General features: G+C 36.5%; 1 protein-coding gene across 3 annotated transcripts; it reads right to left on the bottom strand.

The window, feature by feature from the left end:
• Window positions 1-1,450: 1,450 nt before the first annotated feature.
• On the bottom strand, window positions 1,451-13,756 carry LOC125221552. 3 transcript variants are annotated; one of them, XM_048123680.1, is made up of 18 exons: window positions 13,598-13,756; window positions 11,565-12,057; window positions 11,320-11,411; window positions 10,818-10,982; window positions 10,302-10,695; window positions 9,393-9,511; window positions 9,237-9,309; window positions 8,940-9,157; window positions 8,783-8,827; window positions 7,959-8,001; window positions 6,453-6,644; window positions 4,569-4,669; window positions 4,331-4,412; window positions 3,489-3,638; window positions 2,723-2,851; window positions 2,405-2,575; window positions 1,934-1,993; window positions 1,451-1,859 (listed from the first exon to the last, which is right to left on the bottom strand). In XM_048123680.1, the coding sequence occupies exons 1-18, from the start codon at window positions 13,636-13,638 to the stop codon at window positions 1,755-1,757; spliced, it is 2,673 nt and encodes an 890-aa protein (XP_047979637.1). In that variant the 5' UTR covers window positions 13,639-13,756; the 3' UTR covers window positions 1,451-1,754. The 3 variants fall into 3 exon arrangements, with proteins under 3 accessions (XP_047979637.1, XP_047979638.1, XP_047979639.1); XM_048123681.1 differs by having other exon boundaries at window positions 4,331-4,409; XM_048123682.1 differs by lacking the exons at window positions 4,331-4,412; window positions 4,569-4,669.
• Window positions 13,757-17,591: the final 3,835 nt, after the last annotated feature.

Raw genomic sequence — 17,591 nt, 5'->3', positions numbered from 1 at the left:
CTCATCTAAATAGTAGTATAGAACTCCTCCAGTTTCATAGTAATAGAGTTATTTTGTCATTTTGGTAAGTTCTATAGTAATAGAGTCATTTTCCTTTTTAGTAAAAGTCAATACATTTTTTTACACTTATTTTACTCTCTCTTACTTTTTTCTCTTCATCACTCTACCTTTTTCATTTTCTACTTTGTTATCCCTTTACTTAACTCACCTAAAACAATTTTTCTTAATATCCGTGTCGAAAAGAAACGCCTACATTACTATAGAACGGCGGGAGTAGTAGCTTTATAAAGTGTAATACAGGATCTAACTTGATAAGAGTCACATTTTCACTTTAATGTGTTCTACAATAAGACTTACATTTCACTTTTACCATAAATGGTAAGTAGGTCTCACATTCAACTAACTCACTTCACTCACATTCTATTATATAACCAATATAAAAAAGTGAATCTCATATCCTACTAACTTTTTCAATTCATTATTCTTTATATTTCTTAAAACTCGTGCCCCTACAAAAGGTGACTCCTAATGTGGTATGGAGGTAGTAACTATTACTCCCTTCATACCAGGGAAGATGACTCTTTTATTGGCCGACATAAGATTTTGTGGTTGTTCGATTTGCAAGATTGTATCTCAAGATTTAATATGTAGTGTGTTTGGCTCATGAGATTGAATCTTACAACTCAATCCAAGACGGATAATTATGTGATAATTAGTCATGGCCAACCCCCTCCAATTAAAATAATCTCACAACTTAATCCTATATTATATCTTGGTATTATATTATTTAGCAAAACGAACACCACCTTTGTGTAACATTACTCCCTTCATCCATGAAAAATAGTACATGATGTTGTTTTGGAATGTCCACAAAAAGAGTCTTATTTTAAAAAATATAATGTTTATCTTTCATACTTTATTCCTCTCTTTTATACTTTATCCATTTTTCCTCATCTCTTTTAATTTATCTATTTTTTTCTCCTTCTCTCTTACTTTACCAATTTCTCATTAAAACTAGTATTGTACACAAATGAAACTAATTTTTGTAAACTGATAGAGTATTATCTTGTGTATTATGTGGAGAGAGAAATAATAAAATAGAGATAAAAAGTACTTCTATTTTTAAAAATGAATCACCATTATTAGGGCTTTAAAATGATGAGTAATCTTCATTAGAAAGGTTATAAAATAGGGGCATTATTATCTGCATTCCCAAAACCTCAAAAACAATGTACTAGAACAATAGAGATGGGATCCGACACCAATTGGCGAATTAATCAGATAACAATTATGGAACTAACATAATATACCAAAATAAAACCTCTGTAGCTTGACACGAACTATAATATACTACACAAATTTAAAAGGTTTAGGTTGCTTATATACACATTACCCTAGCATATTGGTAATTCTACAATTATAGATCATGTTATATAGTAAGGGCCACATAAGAACAAAAATCATACAAACATGCTATACAAGGTCGTGGTACAGGGAGAGAACAAAAGAATAGTACTAATATACAAGATAGCCATACAACAAAGTACAAACAACGATGCCTCAGTTTACAAACATCGAATATTCAGACCGTTTTTGAAAGGGACGTCACCTAGGACTCATAATATGGTCCTTCCTTGCCTGGAGTAGCAGGCAGTGAATATGTATGCCTTCTATATACCAAGAGTTGTAAGCAACGAGATTTCCTATAAAATGTTGACTTTGCAGAACGAAAGGAGGAGATCTCTATGTTGCGATTATTCCTCAGAGTTCTCGTTCACACTTACTTCATCTTCCATTTCCTTCACTTTCTGCAGCTGCCTCAAGAGATCTAGCCTTTCAGGTCCATATGTTGAAGGTATCTGCAGGCGACAAAAGAACTTGTCTCAGGCTGTGTTTTTCATCAATCAAAGAGTAAGGGTTTACTTGTACATACCAATGATGGCACGTAGCGCTGAATTGCAGCCAACATAGCAGCATGACCAACTGCGGTAACCTGCACCATATATGTCATGCATTATCAGTAGTGAATCAAAGAGAAGTTGAAGGGATTTTCGAATCTTTTATCATGCAGCAAAGTCTTTTTTATCTAGCAGACCAATTTTTTTGAAAAATGGGATGTGGGAAGCAACTTAGAGTCACTTAATCTCCCTACACCTAATCTGCTGGTGCATGATACCCATGTTCATGTTAAGATTTTCTGATCAGTCATGAACACTTATAAATGGCAAATCAAATGGATAAGAAGGTAATGAACGAGCACAAAGATGTGAAAGAAGTGAGTGACAACATAAATTATCAGCAAAGTGACTTCTCACAAAATAAAGCCAAACCATGAACCACTTAGACTATTCTAGTCATGGCTGACTCCATAATTATCAGAAAGAGGAAAATGTCTATCACTTACCGGAATGAGCATGAGAACTCCAATCGGAATTACTGATGCCAAATCTGTCAATGTTCTTCGAAGGGCCTGTTTTTCTTTTTCAGTTAATTCATCCCCTATTAACACCCTTCTAAGCAGTCCCAGAGCAGCAGCAGTGTCAATTGCAAGAAGCTGAGTTCCTTGCAGGACATCCTGCTCATAGACAAAAAAATATTTCAGACATCAAAAATGTAACAGGAAATGGATGAAAATTTATCAGCTCATATCTTTAACATGGAAACAAGTAACAAAGTACATAGCAAACTCAAACTGTCAAATATAGCATTGAGAAATTCAAACCGTGCTTGTTTCTTTCAGCTTATCAAGAGATTTCTCAATAAGACCATCTTTCTTCTCGATCTGCACCAACTTGGTCACTTTATCATCATTTCCATAAGAGGACAAATCACCTTTCACCTGAATTTCATCCTGCACAAGCATTATAGCGATTTTATGAGAAATCAGAAATGAAAAGGGATTGAAAGAAAAAAGTAGTATCCTAATTCCTCGCAATTAGCAGTAAAACTATTCAACTTAGTGGTGAGACTTGAAAAGTGAGAAAGGTCATATAGTTTTACACGAGTCTCAATGCTCATCTTGCAATCTAAAGTTTGCTGAAAAAATGAATACACAAGAAATGGAGCAGATGGTGTGTACTCAAAAGACTGGGGGCAGATTGACCAGCCACAATTTAGCACTGTTTAAAGTTTCACGAGAAGAATAATACTATTATACTCCATTTAGTTTGCAAATGAACATAGTTTAACAAGTTGACAAAATCGTCATGTCTTCAAGAAGTCCTCAAAAGAAGAATCAAAACTTTTATCATACAGTGCCCCATGGTTACACGCAAGCAAAGTCATGCACGTGATTATATGTCAAAAACTCAAAAACATACCAGCTTCTAATAAAAAGGCACACTCTAACTGTAAGTGTCCGGTAGTATCAAAGAAACGGGCTAGTGTAAACAAAAGAAAGGAAAAAGTACAACTTGCGAGAGAGACCTATATTTCTAACATACAAAAGGTAAAGGGTAATAATTTTCAGAGAGGACTGAAAAATGTACCTCTTCAAATTCAAAGTGGTCGGCACTTTTTTGAACTCGTTGCTCAAGTTCCATCAGTTCACTCCTTAAAATTTCAAATCGCTGAATTTCATTTGACTCTGAATTAGCTGTTTCTTCACGTGCAGTTTCTTGTTCAGAAAACATATCATTCTGCCATATATGGAAATGTATAAACTATTGAATCCAAATTATTATAAACTCTTGAAAAAATTAAAATTAGCACACGACAAACACAACCTCAGCAAAGTTCAAAGAAAGAAACACAGCTATCTGGGGCTACATGTGCAGGTATGAGATATATAGTTCACACACACTAAATTAAAATGATTTTTACCCCAACCGACATGAGACACTGTAACAAGTCTCTAGTCCAGTAGCATATAATATGGGACACGGTTAGTTTTGTCATCCTCTTATCCCGTGTGGTAAACATGAATGGGAGAGTGTGGTATATATGTGATCGAATCATATTTCTGGCTACTAAAGGCAAAACAGTAGATGATAACCATGGGGAACAACAAAAGTAATCAGGGCAGATACCAAAAGGGTAAATCAAACATTAAGAGATGCTACATGATTAGACTACAATAACATTTATCCAGAATGGATGATCAAGGAATGTCAAGGAGTTTAGGCATCATCTGTACCATGCACTACCCCTATTGCATGGTAACAGAGGCATTTAGTAGATAATTCGTGAGTTGATGCACCCAGCATTGTAAACAACAATCTTGATACTCGAACTTAAATGGTTCAACAGACAAAACAAAAGGAATCAAACCAGCAAATAACCAAGTAATTGAAAAAGCAATCGACAAGTTCTAACATCAATCAGAGCATACACTGTCATTGGCAGTTGAAGATCTCAGGGCAGATGATTTGCTAGGGCGGCCTATTAAGAAACCCCATAATCCACCGGAACTGCTAACTCAAGTGAGAAGGAAGGAAAAGGTAACCCCAAAAAATACAATAATCATCAGAAAAGACTATCAAAAGATCAACAACAAATTTAGATCATTAAATGAAAATTTAGGAATGAAAATAAAACAAAAGGTGTAATGTCATCTAAAATTTTTGTACCCGCTACGATTATCTATCTTCTTAACAGAACTTTCACCAACTTTCCCTCTGGAATAATGTGGCTGCTCACCACCTGGAGTTCTAGAACCATCGACATCTCCCTTTAGATTAGAAAAAACCCACGGAAATCAATTTGGGGCCTCGATCTTATTGAGTATAACAAATAGAGCACATCGTAGCATAATTCACATTTCATTGCATTTATATCACTAGTTTGTACAACAGCAAATATCACAACATAGTGTGCACTGACAATCTCAAAGAAAAATAACAGATTAACAGTGTTCTTTTTCATTTGTATCATTTAAGATGATCAAAATAAATCAGTGGGAAAATTGCCAAAAAAACCATGAAGTTTACTCAAATTCTGACTTGGATAATCAGCGGGGGAAACCATGGGATTTATCATATAACATATTTTGCATTTGTCCCACAAGCCTAATTTGGGCAAATCATATCTAATGTGGCAGCCGATAAATCATGTGGACAAAACGGTTGACAATTTAAACGACGCCGTCTGTTGAGAAACAAAACAACATGGTTGCATTAAATTAATTATTTTCTTTTCCAGTCACCCTCTCTCTACAATCTTTGGCAGAAACCACCAATTGAAGTTGTGCGCTCGCCGCTCAAGGTCAGGGTCGGTAGATGTCTTAAATTTCCTATGGTTCAAGCAAACGCCCCAGCCTCTAATGCATCGGAGATGGAGGAATTGACAATTTGAGTTTTGGGGATTAAGTTCTCTTTTTTACTTTTGTTCCGTCCCTCCAACAAATTCAAGCAGCAGAGGGAGCCGCCGATTGGGCTGCTGATCACAGAGTGAGGAGGCGGCTGAACGCAAATTTCTGCTGTGAAGTTGCAGCAGTGAGGCGTTGTTAATGTTCGCACTATTCAGATATGAATAGCGCGATTCTGGTCACCACCCACTCCTCTGCAACAGCAGTGACTCCCAGCAGCAGCGGCGTTCGGTGTAGCAGCTAGGGTTTGGTTATTAGTGTTTCCCTTAATTTCCATTTTTTAATAATCAGATTAGGTTTATTTATTTTGATTTTTTGGATTCATAAACCAAAATGACGTCTTTGGCACATGTTTGTGTCACCTAGTGCGCTGCATCATCAATGGACATGTATGTGCCACATCAACAATTTCATATGCTTAGTGGACCAGTATATTTCGCCATGGGACAATTTGAAACAATGATAAATCTTATGGTTTCTCCTTCCGATATTCAAAGTCATAAGACGGACCAAAATTTGACCAAATTTTATGGTTTTCCAACCAATTTTCCCTTTAAAGGATTATAGCTCTAAATCAAGCAAAAATCATGAAGACTTCTGATGACTGATGTTAAAAAATTATATACAGACAAGACATGAAAAGAATAACTCTAAAACATGCGAATAAAAACAGAATATTTTATCCACTACAGTAGTTCCACAAGTTGACCCTACAAACAGATGTAGCACACAATAGAGGTAATACTGTTATATTCAATGAAATTGAACTACTGGTTAAATTATGGTCTTATAATATCACGTGTGAGCAAGTCAAAAACAAGAAAGCAGTAAACAACCATAAGAAACGCTCATCATTTTTAGATCTAAAACATTTGCAGCCCATGTTCCTAAATCCATTTTAGTATGCAAAAACAACAACGAAACAAGATATTAGACATCTGAAGAGGTATGATATTGTGAACTGTGAAGTTTAAAATATAACAATATGTACGCACAAGGCAAAAGGATCACTATAAGGACTCTGGTACTTAGAGAAAAAAATAGAATGCAACCACATTTTACACGTCGTGCATGTTGAAGGTATTAAACTGCAAATTTCACAAAAAAAATCAAGAGTCATTGTATGGTTTAGGAAGTTTCAGCAAACCTGCTGAATAGAAGCAGCCTTAGCTCTGAAAGAAACCTCAAGAAATTCAGCCTCTTTCTTCAGCCTCCGTATCCTTTCAAGGTCTGAACAGGCAGCTTTTAAATGCTCCTTACCAGAACTGGATCTTGATACATGCAGCTCCTGAAGCAATTCTTCGAGACGTAAAAGGGAAACTTCAACATTTTCCAATTCCTAATAGAACATCACATTCAGTACATTTACCTACTGTTGAACAATAAAATACAGATATATGTGGAAAAGAATATAGACATGGCAGAGAAAAGTAGTAAGTACATTTCATTACTTAACAAAACCCATGTATATAGTACAAGAGACTAAGCTAGACTAGGTCACATAACCGATGTGGGATACTTATTATAACTTAATATCCTGCATGAGGATTCATATTTCCTTTTGAGTTTTCTTATTCAGTTCAGTTCAATAACAAAGCTGTGAGTTCTCTCAGCATATTTGTCATTTGATACTTTTGTCAAACACTTGTGGTGTGTGGGTATTTGTCAGTAGAAATTCATCAAGCGGATCTCCTGCTCCTCTATTATGTAGATTCTATAACTTCAACCTATACTCCTTAACAATTTGGTCATGTGAACGTGCTACAGATACAGATGGAACACGTTTTGGTTGAGAAAGTCTTTCATCGTCGCAATATTTTTCGTGATGAAGAGGAGGTGGAACAAGTTTTGGTTTAATTGGCAGGGCATGCGATTGAGGAGGCTACGTGGTTGGACATCACGGATGTAGGGGGCCAATTTCCTTATTTCTGCCTTGCGGACAAGGCTAATTCAGATGCCGAGGAAATTGATATGAAAGCAGAAGTTTACAACCGAGAGGAGTGTGAGATGATATGGCCACAACAAGATGTGAACAGGGCTGACGGAATTGAGGACATGGCAGAGCAGATTCGAGTTGAAGATTAGGATGGGAGTGGTTCGAAACTAAAGGATTTGTCATCCTTTCAGTTATTTTCCACATCTTTCAATTATTCAAATAATTAGAGTTATTTTCAGTAGAGAAATTACTCTGGCAGTAATCTATTAAATAAGGATTGTTTTAGGGAAATAGGGTATCTTTGTGTGAGGTCAATTTCGGATTTCGGGACAGGGTAGTCGTAGGCCTCGTGCGTGAGGATTCATATTTCCTTTTGAGTTTTCTTATTTAATTCAGCTCAATAACACAGTCGTGAGTTCTCTCAATTCAAATTTGTCATTTCATACGTTTGTCAAACACTTAGGGTGTATAGGTATTTGTCAGCAGAAATTCATCAAGCCGATCTCATGCTCCAATATTGTGTGAATTCTATAACTCCAACCTTTACTCCTTAGATTCTCTTTCACTAACATCGCGTGTTAGCCATCTACAATTTTATCATCTTCGATGATTAACTTCTCCAACAAAGTAAGATGTTAAAGCTCAATTGCCGGTGCTTACAACAAAGATACTCATAAAATACAAATAATTAGATCAATTTAGCATGATACTAATTACCTTATCAAATGATTGTGACTCTTTATCCACTGGTGAACGATTCCTGTCAACAAATTTGGTCATCAACTGAACTATTTGCATCAAGAGTTTAATTTACAATCTTGGAATTCATGATGACATCTTTTGAGGAAAATGACAAGCTGATCATGGTTAAAATAACAGGGAGAATATTCATGTCTCTTCATTCCATGATCACAATAGAGCAAATAATGCATCCTTGCCTTGATCAGGTAAAGTAAAGACTAATTCCGGTGAAAGAACCATTAGGAATCCTCCTATAATTCCCATGAAAAATATCATGTCAAAGGCATCCATATAAGTGTGTCAAATTAGATTAATGTACCGAAATACTCCCTCCGTCCCTTAAAATTTGTCATGTGTTGACCTGGCAAGAGCTTTAAGAAATGTAATGGAAAGTAAGTTGAAAAAGTTAGTGGAATGTGGGCCTTACTTTTATATATTAGTTTTATAATAAAATGTGAGTGTGAATGAGTTAGCGGAATGTGGGGCCCACTACAAAAATGGTTAAAGTGAAATGTGACGAATTTTGTGGAATAGACGAAAATGGAAATAAGTGACAAATTTTCAGGGACGGAGGGAGTATCATTTACTCTGATCTCAAGCAATTATCAATGAGCCAACTTCCAAAACTTTTTTACCTAGGGTAATTTTTATTCATCCAAATCAATGCTAGCATGAAACAAACAATCCACAAGAAAAAAGTTAATGCAGCAAAATTTCTCCCATTTCTATTGCAGAAGCATACACATATATAGAAAAATAGAGTGTTGGGGAACACAATGAGGTTCCCTCCTTCAACTGACCTTTGAATTCCTAGCTCTTCCATGCATGTCTTCAATTTTTCGTGACTGAAACAAGTGAAGGAAACAACTGCACAGTTAATTATAGTAATTTGAAATTAAAAAAAAAAAAAAATAGGGTATCAAGCATATTGAATTTGGAATTCTACAAGTTGAATACCCTTTAGAAAGAAATTTAGCTGCCTTCACATTAGACAGATTCTCCAGCCATTTACTGTACTTTATAAAGCTCTCTATCCAGTAAGAGCACACATCTAATACCAGGGGAATAGCTTCGGCATTGGGGGGCCCTTCAATATGCTTGTGTCCAAATGTGCGTTTAGAGTTACTGCTGAAGCCTGGATAAAAAGGAAGCCAATCCAGCTCTTCACAGACAACCTGTTACATAGCAACAAACTTTTTAGTTTCTTAAGAAACATAGTTTTTACCTTAACATTGATTTATTCTTCAGGCTAACCTCCACATACAGTTGGTAAGAACTTATTGCTGAAAGCTGAGGATAATATAGCACACTGCCCCCAATTAGATGCCTGCTTTGAGAAGATAGTTAGGCACAGAAAAAGCCAAAAGTGAAATGAATAAGGGGCCTGCATCTTTAATTTAGAGTTTGCACCTTATTAACCCTTGAAGTGGATCATCCATGGTTTCAAAGCCATTACTGAACAAAAATGACTGTGTGCTTCTTCCAAGAGCAATGAAGAACCCAAATATGGCCAAATCCCTCTCAAGTACCTCCAACACAACAGAATAAGAAGAATATAAAAATCAATCCTTGAACAACAAAGGCTCTAGAGATCCATTGATATTTTGCAAAAATAAATAATATATTATAGCAGAAAGGCATCTAACTATTTAAACTGTCACAATTGTGACATCTAAACTACAGAGTGAATTACCTTAGGTAATACATTCATGTTATAAAACTTAAACTACAAGAGTGCAATGCCTTCCAACTGTCCTGAGAGAGGGGAGGGAAAATGGGCAACAATCCAAATTAAGAAAAGTGAGAAAACAATCCAGATGACTGAAACATCCATCCCCTAGCATCTGAGACCATTCTACCACCTTCCAAATAGTCTAAGATGAGCACCTATGTTGAGCTTCATGTTCTTTGAAATTGCAAATGAAAAAACAATTTGATGATATATGGAGTAAGTCAAAATGATCTGAACTGAATAAAAAATGCATTTGTTGTGGAGACGAAATAGTCAGTGTATATGGGCACAAAACCAGCAAGAGAACAATCCCCAAACCAAGGATCCTCTCATCCTCATCTTATCACCTCACATGACCAAGACTTTTATTGATTAAGTCATTCCATGGGATTTTTGGAAAGTGATTCTAGTAGGGAAGGTGAAGGTGGAAAGGTAAGACTATTGTAATCATTTACATGCCTCATACAGTACAAGAAAGCAGTCATAAGATAAGCAAAGGCAAGAAATAATAAAAACAATAATAGAAATCAGTAGTATGACATGTGATCGGAACAAACTAAAATAACAAAAAAAAAATCTATGCTAACCTCAATACTTTCAGAGGTTGTGAGTCTTGACCATATTTTCTCGCGATCAATGGCTCGCTGCAGCTGTCTTTGTACTAGACCTACCCAAAACATAATCTCTTCAGCACCCAATTCAGTTTGCATCATACATGCAGAAGCTCGAGGACCAAAATGGATGAGAAATTCCCTATGCAGACCAATTTCCTTTATCGAATGGTAGGCTTGGCGAACAGGAATAAATTCAACCATCATGTCCATCAGTCTACCAGTTATGTCAGGAATAATGGAAAAGAATGGAGCACAAGAAACTTTTGTGGGTCCAAGTTTCATGATGGCTGCAATGCAACTAAGAGCTAGCATGAGAAGAGATATGTCACTTGAACTGCCTGAATCAGAGGTCATGCCTTTTCTGAACCTGTAAAATTCCAGTAGAAAGTTGATTTATCTCACAGATATATATAATCGGTGATCCACATCAATCAGCATGTTAATATCACTGTATGGTATAGCACATGAGAAATGAGGTAGTTTACATACACTGCAGTGGCCGGGGAAAAACGCTGCTCTTTCTCAAAATAATTCACAAAACTGGTCACTGCAGCTGGGATTTGCTCAGACCAAAACCAGTCATAAGCTCCAGGCTGCTTGGCCAACAACTTATCCCTGATTACACTCTCTAAAGGAGAAGATTGTTTTGAAAGGCTGCACTAATAAAAAAATATAAGTGTTAGAGGAGTTCCTAGTAATAAACAAAAACCTGTAACCAGTAACTCACAATGACACACCAATGACCAACCTCAGGAAGAACTAGAACTATCAAGACAAAGTACATAACAGAAGCTTGAAGAATGAATCTGACAATGTCAAATTCTTTTTACCTCAACCGACGATGATAAACAACATGAAAGAGCAAACCATTGTATTAAATAAAGAAACAATAAAGACAATCAAACATGAAGACCTTCCTACTGTTCCTAGATTTAAATCAAACAATTGCTATAAAAAAATGTAGAAGCTACAAACTTGAAATGGTACGCACCTCCTCTGCACAAATACATTGATATCTCTGTCTCTTCCATCCCCTCGAGATGAAATCTCACTTGCTGCTAGCAGAAGAGAGAATACAGATGCCTGAAAAAAAATAAAAAAACCTTAGAAAATTGTGAAGCTAATAGGGGAACTTAATGCCTGCGACACTATCAAGACAAATAGTGCAATTGCAATTATATGGCTATTTCCCAAAGGTATAAACCCAACAAGTTCCTATTAGAATATAATGCTAACCTGATAAGCAAGTTCTTTAACCCAAACATTTTTGTCCACTCCAAGCCAGGCAGTAGAGAACCAGGATATCTTCGACAAAGAGCTTTGTTCTTTAATGGCTAACTCAAACACCCTTGCAGCATCATGCAATAATTGCACCAAGCCAGTATTGTAGTCTTCATCTTGCAGAGACTGATTCAGTTTGTACCTTATTTCCTCCATATTACTGTTGGTTCTTGACTGAGAACTTCCATTGACTGTCACACCATCATCAGCAGAAGCCAAAGGCCGGAGACGTTCTAGCCTCCTCAATTTGCTAAGGATGATGGACTGCTTCTGTAAATTTGAGAACCTGTAGCTAACACTAAGTCTACCATTTTCTAGATCTGATATTCTCACACGGCCTTTTTTCCTTATACAAGGATGACTAAAGATCAGATGATCAAGGCCAGTGATTTTTCTGCTAAAGAAATAGACTTTGGTTGGTTTAACAGAAGACCATGGAGTTGAAGATCTGCAAATGGAGGTGAAAGGATGAACAACAATCATGAATTACAGTGAGTGGCCACAGGCCCACACGATTACGGGTAGAAGTTTGCGGAGTGGCTCAAGAGACGAAACATTTCAATCAATGTGTATGGTGTGTGGGGCCCATTGTCATTATCAAACAAGTTCCACCATTATCATTTCAAGTAATGTATGATCTGAAAAATCATCAGTTATCTGGAATCATGTTCTCATGCAGACATGCTGGTTTCATAGGACCAAATAGAGACTGATTGTAACAACTAACAAGTTTTCTCAGATCGGATCCATTTGGCAGAGTACGCTGTCACCTAGATCCACAACAGTTCCCTTCCAGTGACCAGATAAGCTCAAAGCAACAGAAACCATTACTTAACGAATTGAACAGCCCAACAATCACTGAAGTCTGAACAGAAGCTTAATGAGAAGTTTAATAAATTTGAATAGGCCATCTCATCAATAATCTGCTCTGTAGACTCATGTCATCAAGTTTTATACAGAAGAGTTATGTTTTAATTTACTATATATTCGGAAAAGAGGGAAGCACCAGTAGATAAGCGTTCCAAGGAATAGAATTATAGTGTCTAACGACCTCATGTGCTAATCATGAGAAGAAATTTGGTTTGGGAGGCGTGGTTTTCATTCTCAAGAGGAGGCTGAAGAGATAATAAACGTAACAAGACTGGATATAGTACTACTACTATCAGACTAACATCTGTCTATTGTTTGCCACTAAAAGCCAAAAATTAAAATGAAATAACAAAATGGTTTATTTGTCCTGCTTTTTCCCAAAGCATACTTCATAATGTAAGGATTCATTTCAATCTGCTTTCTATTTGTTTCAGCCATCATAGTGGACAACTCCAACTGTATCCTAAAAGTGGACAATGACGAGAAGTACTACAGCATATCCATCTTTTACCTTCAACATAAGTTCCTAACAGGTGACATACATCAAAACAGTATTATCCAATTCATATTTACTTTTATGTACATTTGTCTGTACACTGTTATGGAAAACTCAGAGATCTACTACACAACCAACATTTTAAGTTCAACTACTCATGTGCCAAGTCCATTTCAATGCATTGCAAAATTGTACTGTTCTTGCTAATTATCTATTTCTTTAAAATAAATCAACCACTACCATTGACTAGTTTACTGAAAGCGTACATAAGAATGTCATACTATTAACCACATCATTCCGCATAATTAAAGCTACAATTGGAACACCAGTTCAAATTTTCCCGATAGAGATCAAATAAAACCAGCAAAATTATGAAATCCAAAACAAAATCAGCGGATAAATAAACTAAAGAAACAACTCTGAGCACTGATACATACGGATGGCACCCGTGCCATGGGCAAAAAGCTTCACTAATTTCGTCATTAATATAGCTTGAATAACAGGGAAAAAAAAAGCAGCCTAATTTCTCAGAGGCTAGATATAGGAAACTATCAGGAAAATCAAAGTTCATCTCAAATTACAGAGATTCTGTAGAAAACAAAAATAACACACCAAAAAATACCTATATGAGACGAGGCTATTGTGGCGCGCGTGGAAAGTCATTACAGTACCAGAATTTAGCAGCAGAAATTTTGAGTAATTAATGGCAGCTGAAGAACACTGAAGTAGTTGTAAATTAGGAGGAAAATGGGAGTATTTGTTTTTGGGTACCGTTGTTGATGATCTATCCGCATACGTGGGGAAGCAATTCATCACATATAAGTGAGCCGGGCCGTTTTGGATTTGGATTTTGGAAAGCGCTCTGGACTTGACCCATGATAAACCGGGCCAGATGTATGTATCAGGATATTACCAATTTTATATTTTCAATTATTATAGAATTCACAAAAAATATTAGAATATTATAGAATTCACAAATTGAAAATTAGATGCTCCTATAATTTTAGATGCAGAACACGCGTGGATAATGCTTTTTTCATACCATTTTTACATTAAATTACCATCTCTTCGTACATGAAAAATAGTTTCATTTTGTCATTTTGAGATATCTAGAAAAAATAGTCTCATTTTTTTAAAATAGAAAATTTATCTCTTGTACTTTCCCAATTTTTTCTCCTCACTTCCATTCTTTACTTACTCATTCTTCACATCTCTCTTACTTTATCTGTTTTTTCTCCTGACTATTTTTTGTGGACAAGGGGAGTATATTTTTTTATTTTTCACCAAATACAAGGCACCTTAGAGCATCCACAATAGCGTATTAACCGGTGCGCTAGGCACCGGTGTGCGGCTAGGCACTCGGCTAGTCCACTATTGCGAGCGGCGAGCCGAGAGGACGAGCGCAAAGCGCCCTAGAGATCAGGCATAGACGAGGGCGGCTAGCCGATCGCTCGCCGCCTATTTAAAAAAAAAAATCTATAAAATACCCTATTCCTATGTCATTTTCATTTTTCCATCCATTTCCTTCACATTCCACACGAATATTCTACAAAGAATAGGTCATGATGGTGATCCAATACAGCGAATCGACGACACGTTGTGGGAGCGTACATCTGCGGATATAGACCGTTTGGGTGGAACGGCGCCTGCTGGAACAAATGCAGCTGGAGGTCCCTTGCCCGATCCAGCATTGTCGTACAATCGCCCGGGACCATGTCACTGACCACCAATGTTTGTTCGTTGAGGAGCCACTGGGGGGGAGTCCTTTTTCCGCTACCATTTTAGAATGCACTGACCGCTCTTTCTGCATATCGTGTTGGCGTTAGAGGCCCGGTACAAGTACTTTCGGATGAGTTGCGATGCGAGCGGCTAGGCCCGAACTATCGTCGATACAGAAGTGCATCGCTGCAATTAGGCAGTTGGCTTATGGAGGTGCGGCCGACATGTTCGACGAGTACCTTCACATCAGTAAAATGACTGTCCGCGAATGTCTAATGCATTTTTGTCGGGGCATCATCCACATATTCGGGCCAACGTATCTTCGTAAGCCTACCCATCTCGACTAACAAGGCCTGATGAATTTGCACAAGAGGGTGCACGGCTTTCCTGGAATGTTGGGCAACATAGATTGCATGCATTGGGAGTGGAAGAACTGTTTGGCCGTTTGGAAAGGGATGTACATGATCGGGTTCAAAGGCAAGAATCCTACAATGATCGTCGAAGCCGTTGTTGATTACCAGTTGTGGATTTGACAGCGTACTTTGGGATTACCGGGTCGAACAACGACATCAACGTCCTACTGTCGTCGCCCCTCTTCAATGACCAGTGCCTTGGCATGGGTCCGACCATTAGTTTCATAGCCAACGCAAACAACATGATATGGACTACTATTTGGCTGATGGGATATCCCTAGGTGGCCCGTATTTGTGAAGACGATCAAATTTCCAACAGATCCAAAGAAAATTTACTTTGCACAACGACAAGAGGCTGCGCGAGAGGATGTGGAGCGGGCATTTAGTGTGCTTCAATCGCGATGAGCTGCGGTGAAGGACCCGTCACGACTGTGGTATGACGATTGCATTGTTGATATCATGTATGTATGTATCATCATGCATAACATGATAGTCGACAATGAAGGTCTAGAACTCACTGGTTGTGCCAATGAAGATGGTGCCGGACCAAGCCACAGTGTGGCCACCGCTCCTGTACAAATGGGTATACCCTGCAGCGACACCGAAAAGGTCCAAGCATTTGCTACTATAGGCCAGCAAGAAGCCCATATTTGACTCCAGCACGATATAATTGAAGAGCTATCGTTTATATTTTCTATAATGGTTGTATAATCGTTGTATTTTTTTTTTCCAAAATTGTAATACAACGAAGGTTTTCGAATTAGTTAAACTATGTTTTTTTTTTCTCCAATTCATTTCGTTGTTGATTTTAGTTTTTTTTTTTCTCAAATTCATTTAAATGGGAGGGCTAGGCTGGGTTGTTGTTGGGCTAGGGTATTGGCCAGGCTATGAAAATAGCATGATAATATAGCATGAGAAGTTTTAGGTTGGACTATTACTAAGCTGTGGCTGAGTCAATCCTATTGTGGATGTTTTTTAAGAGAAAGCAATTTTTAGTTATTCAGATGAAAGTGCTGTTGTGGAGAAGTTTGAGGGGGGGTTTTAAAAGTGTCGACTACTCTTTTTGGAATTTTAAGAGAAAATAAAACGTTTGTAGTATTTCATTAACTTCAATTTTTTATTTTCTCATTTGTTTGTTTATCCTTCATGATAACAATCTTGGTTGATGGATTAGTTTCATGGACATAAGCTAGAGTCTGTAAAATTGATTATGAAACGAAGATCTGGAATCAAGACATTTGACTAAATCATTTTACCTAGTGAACATATCAATATAAATGTTTTCTCGGTAATTTTAAATTGCAGGAGTGCTGAACAGTTAACAGTTTTTCAATTTTCAATTTTCAATTTTCAATTTTCAATAATGAGCTTATACTATGAAAGAAAGACTGTATGCTATTACATCATTTTAGATGTTTGAAAACCCAATATATGGTTTTTCATATAAAATCGAGTCATATACTCATGTAGTAATATTATAAACTGAACTAGGGCACACCACCCAAGGCATGGGATACGCCAATTAATTACTCCCTATTTAAGTAATCTTTGTACTAGTTCCATCTTTCGTTTAATTTATAGGATTAACACGTTAATCAAGTGAGATGAAGAAAAACGTGTTATTCCATGTATTGCTACCTTAATTTAATCTCACATTAAGACAAGTGATAAGGGATAAGCACTCCACTACTCTTTTTCTTTTCTTTTGTTTTTTTTTTATTCCACTAAGGTCTCCTCCTTCAATTTAATTTCGGCGGAAACATTATATACTAAAATTTTCAAGGATCTTGACTTGATACGGGCCAAAAAACAGCATGAACAACCTATCTTGAATTTATATAATGATCAAGAGTCGGATTCTGAGTAATCCAATAAAGATAAATAATATACTACTATATAATAACCTTATCTATTTTAGGAGTTGCATTTAGTATTTTTGTTGGACATGTGAAAGTGGAGACGAGAGATGTTGGGCATAGGAATTAGGATAGGTGCATATAGGTTTAATTTTTGTTGCATTATTAACAATTAACAACTATATATAGAATACTAGCTAAATTGGATTTTCTAAACTGTTGACTTAACTTAATCAATAAACATATACTACCCATGCGAGAGTTTCGACACCAAATCCCAAGAATATCTTCGTGTGCTTTATATATTATGTTGTGAAGAAAATATTTTAATGTATGAGATCTATCAACGATTTTATTTTCATTTTATTTTACATATGTAGTTATATAATTGAATAGTAAGACGCGTCAATAATTGTTGGTATTTTTTAAAAAAGATTCGGCTAATAATTATTTTGACAAAATAATTAGTTGCTATGTGATGAATTTATTTATTGCCTCAAATTACCACTGTAAAAAAGTCATGCATAACAGCATAAGAGTCGATGAAGCAGACGAAACGGAGAAGTGGGTTAAGTTGAAAAGGCTAAATTGGAAAACACTTAATTTGTAGTATTAAAATCTTAATATT

The sequence above is a fragment of the Salvia hispanica genome, chromosome 4 (assembly GCF_023119035.1).
Source record: "Salvia hispanica cultivar TCC Black 2014 chromosome 4, UniMelb_Shisp_WGS_1.0, whole genome shotgun sequence".
Taxonomy (NCBI): domain Eukaryota; kingdom Viridiplantae; phylum Streptophyta; class Magnoliopsida; order Lamiales; family Lamiaceae; genus Salvia; species Salvia hispanica.
Note: the sequence above shows the minus strand (reverse complement) of the source record. Positions and strands in the feature narration are given on the sequence as shown.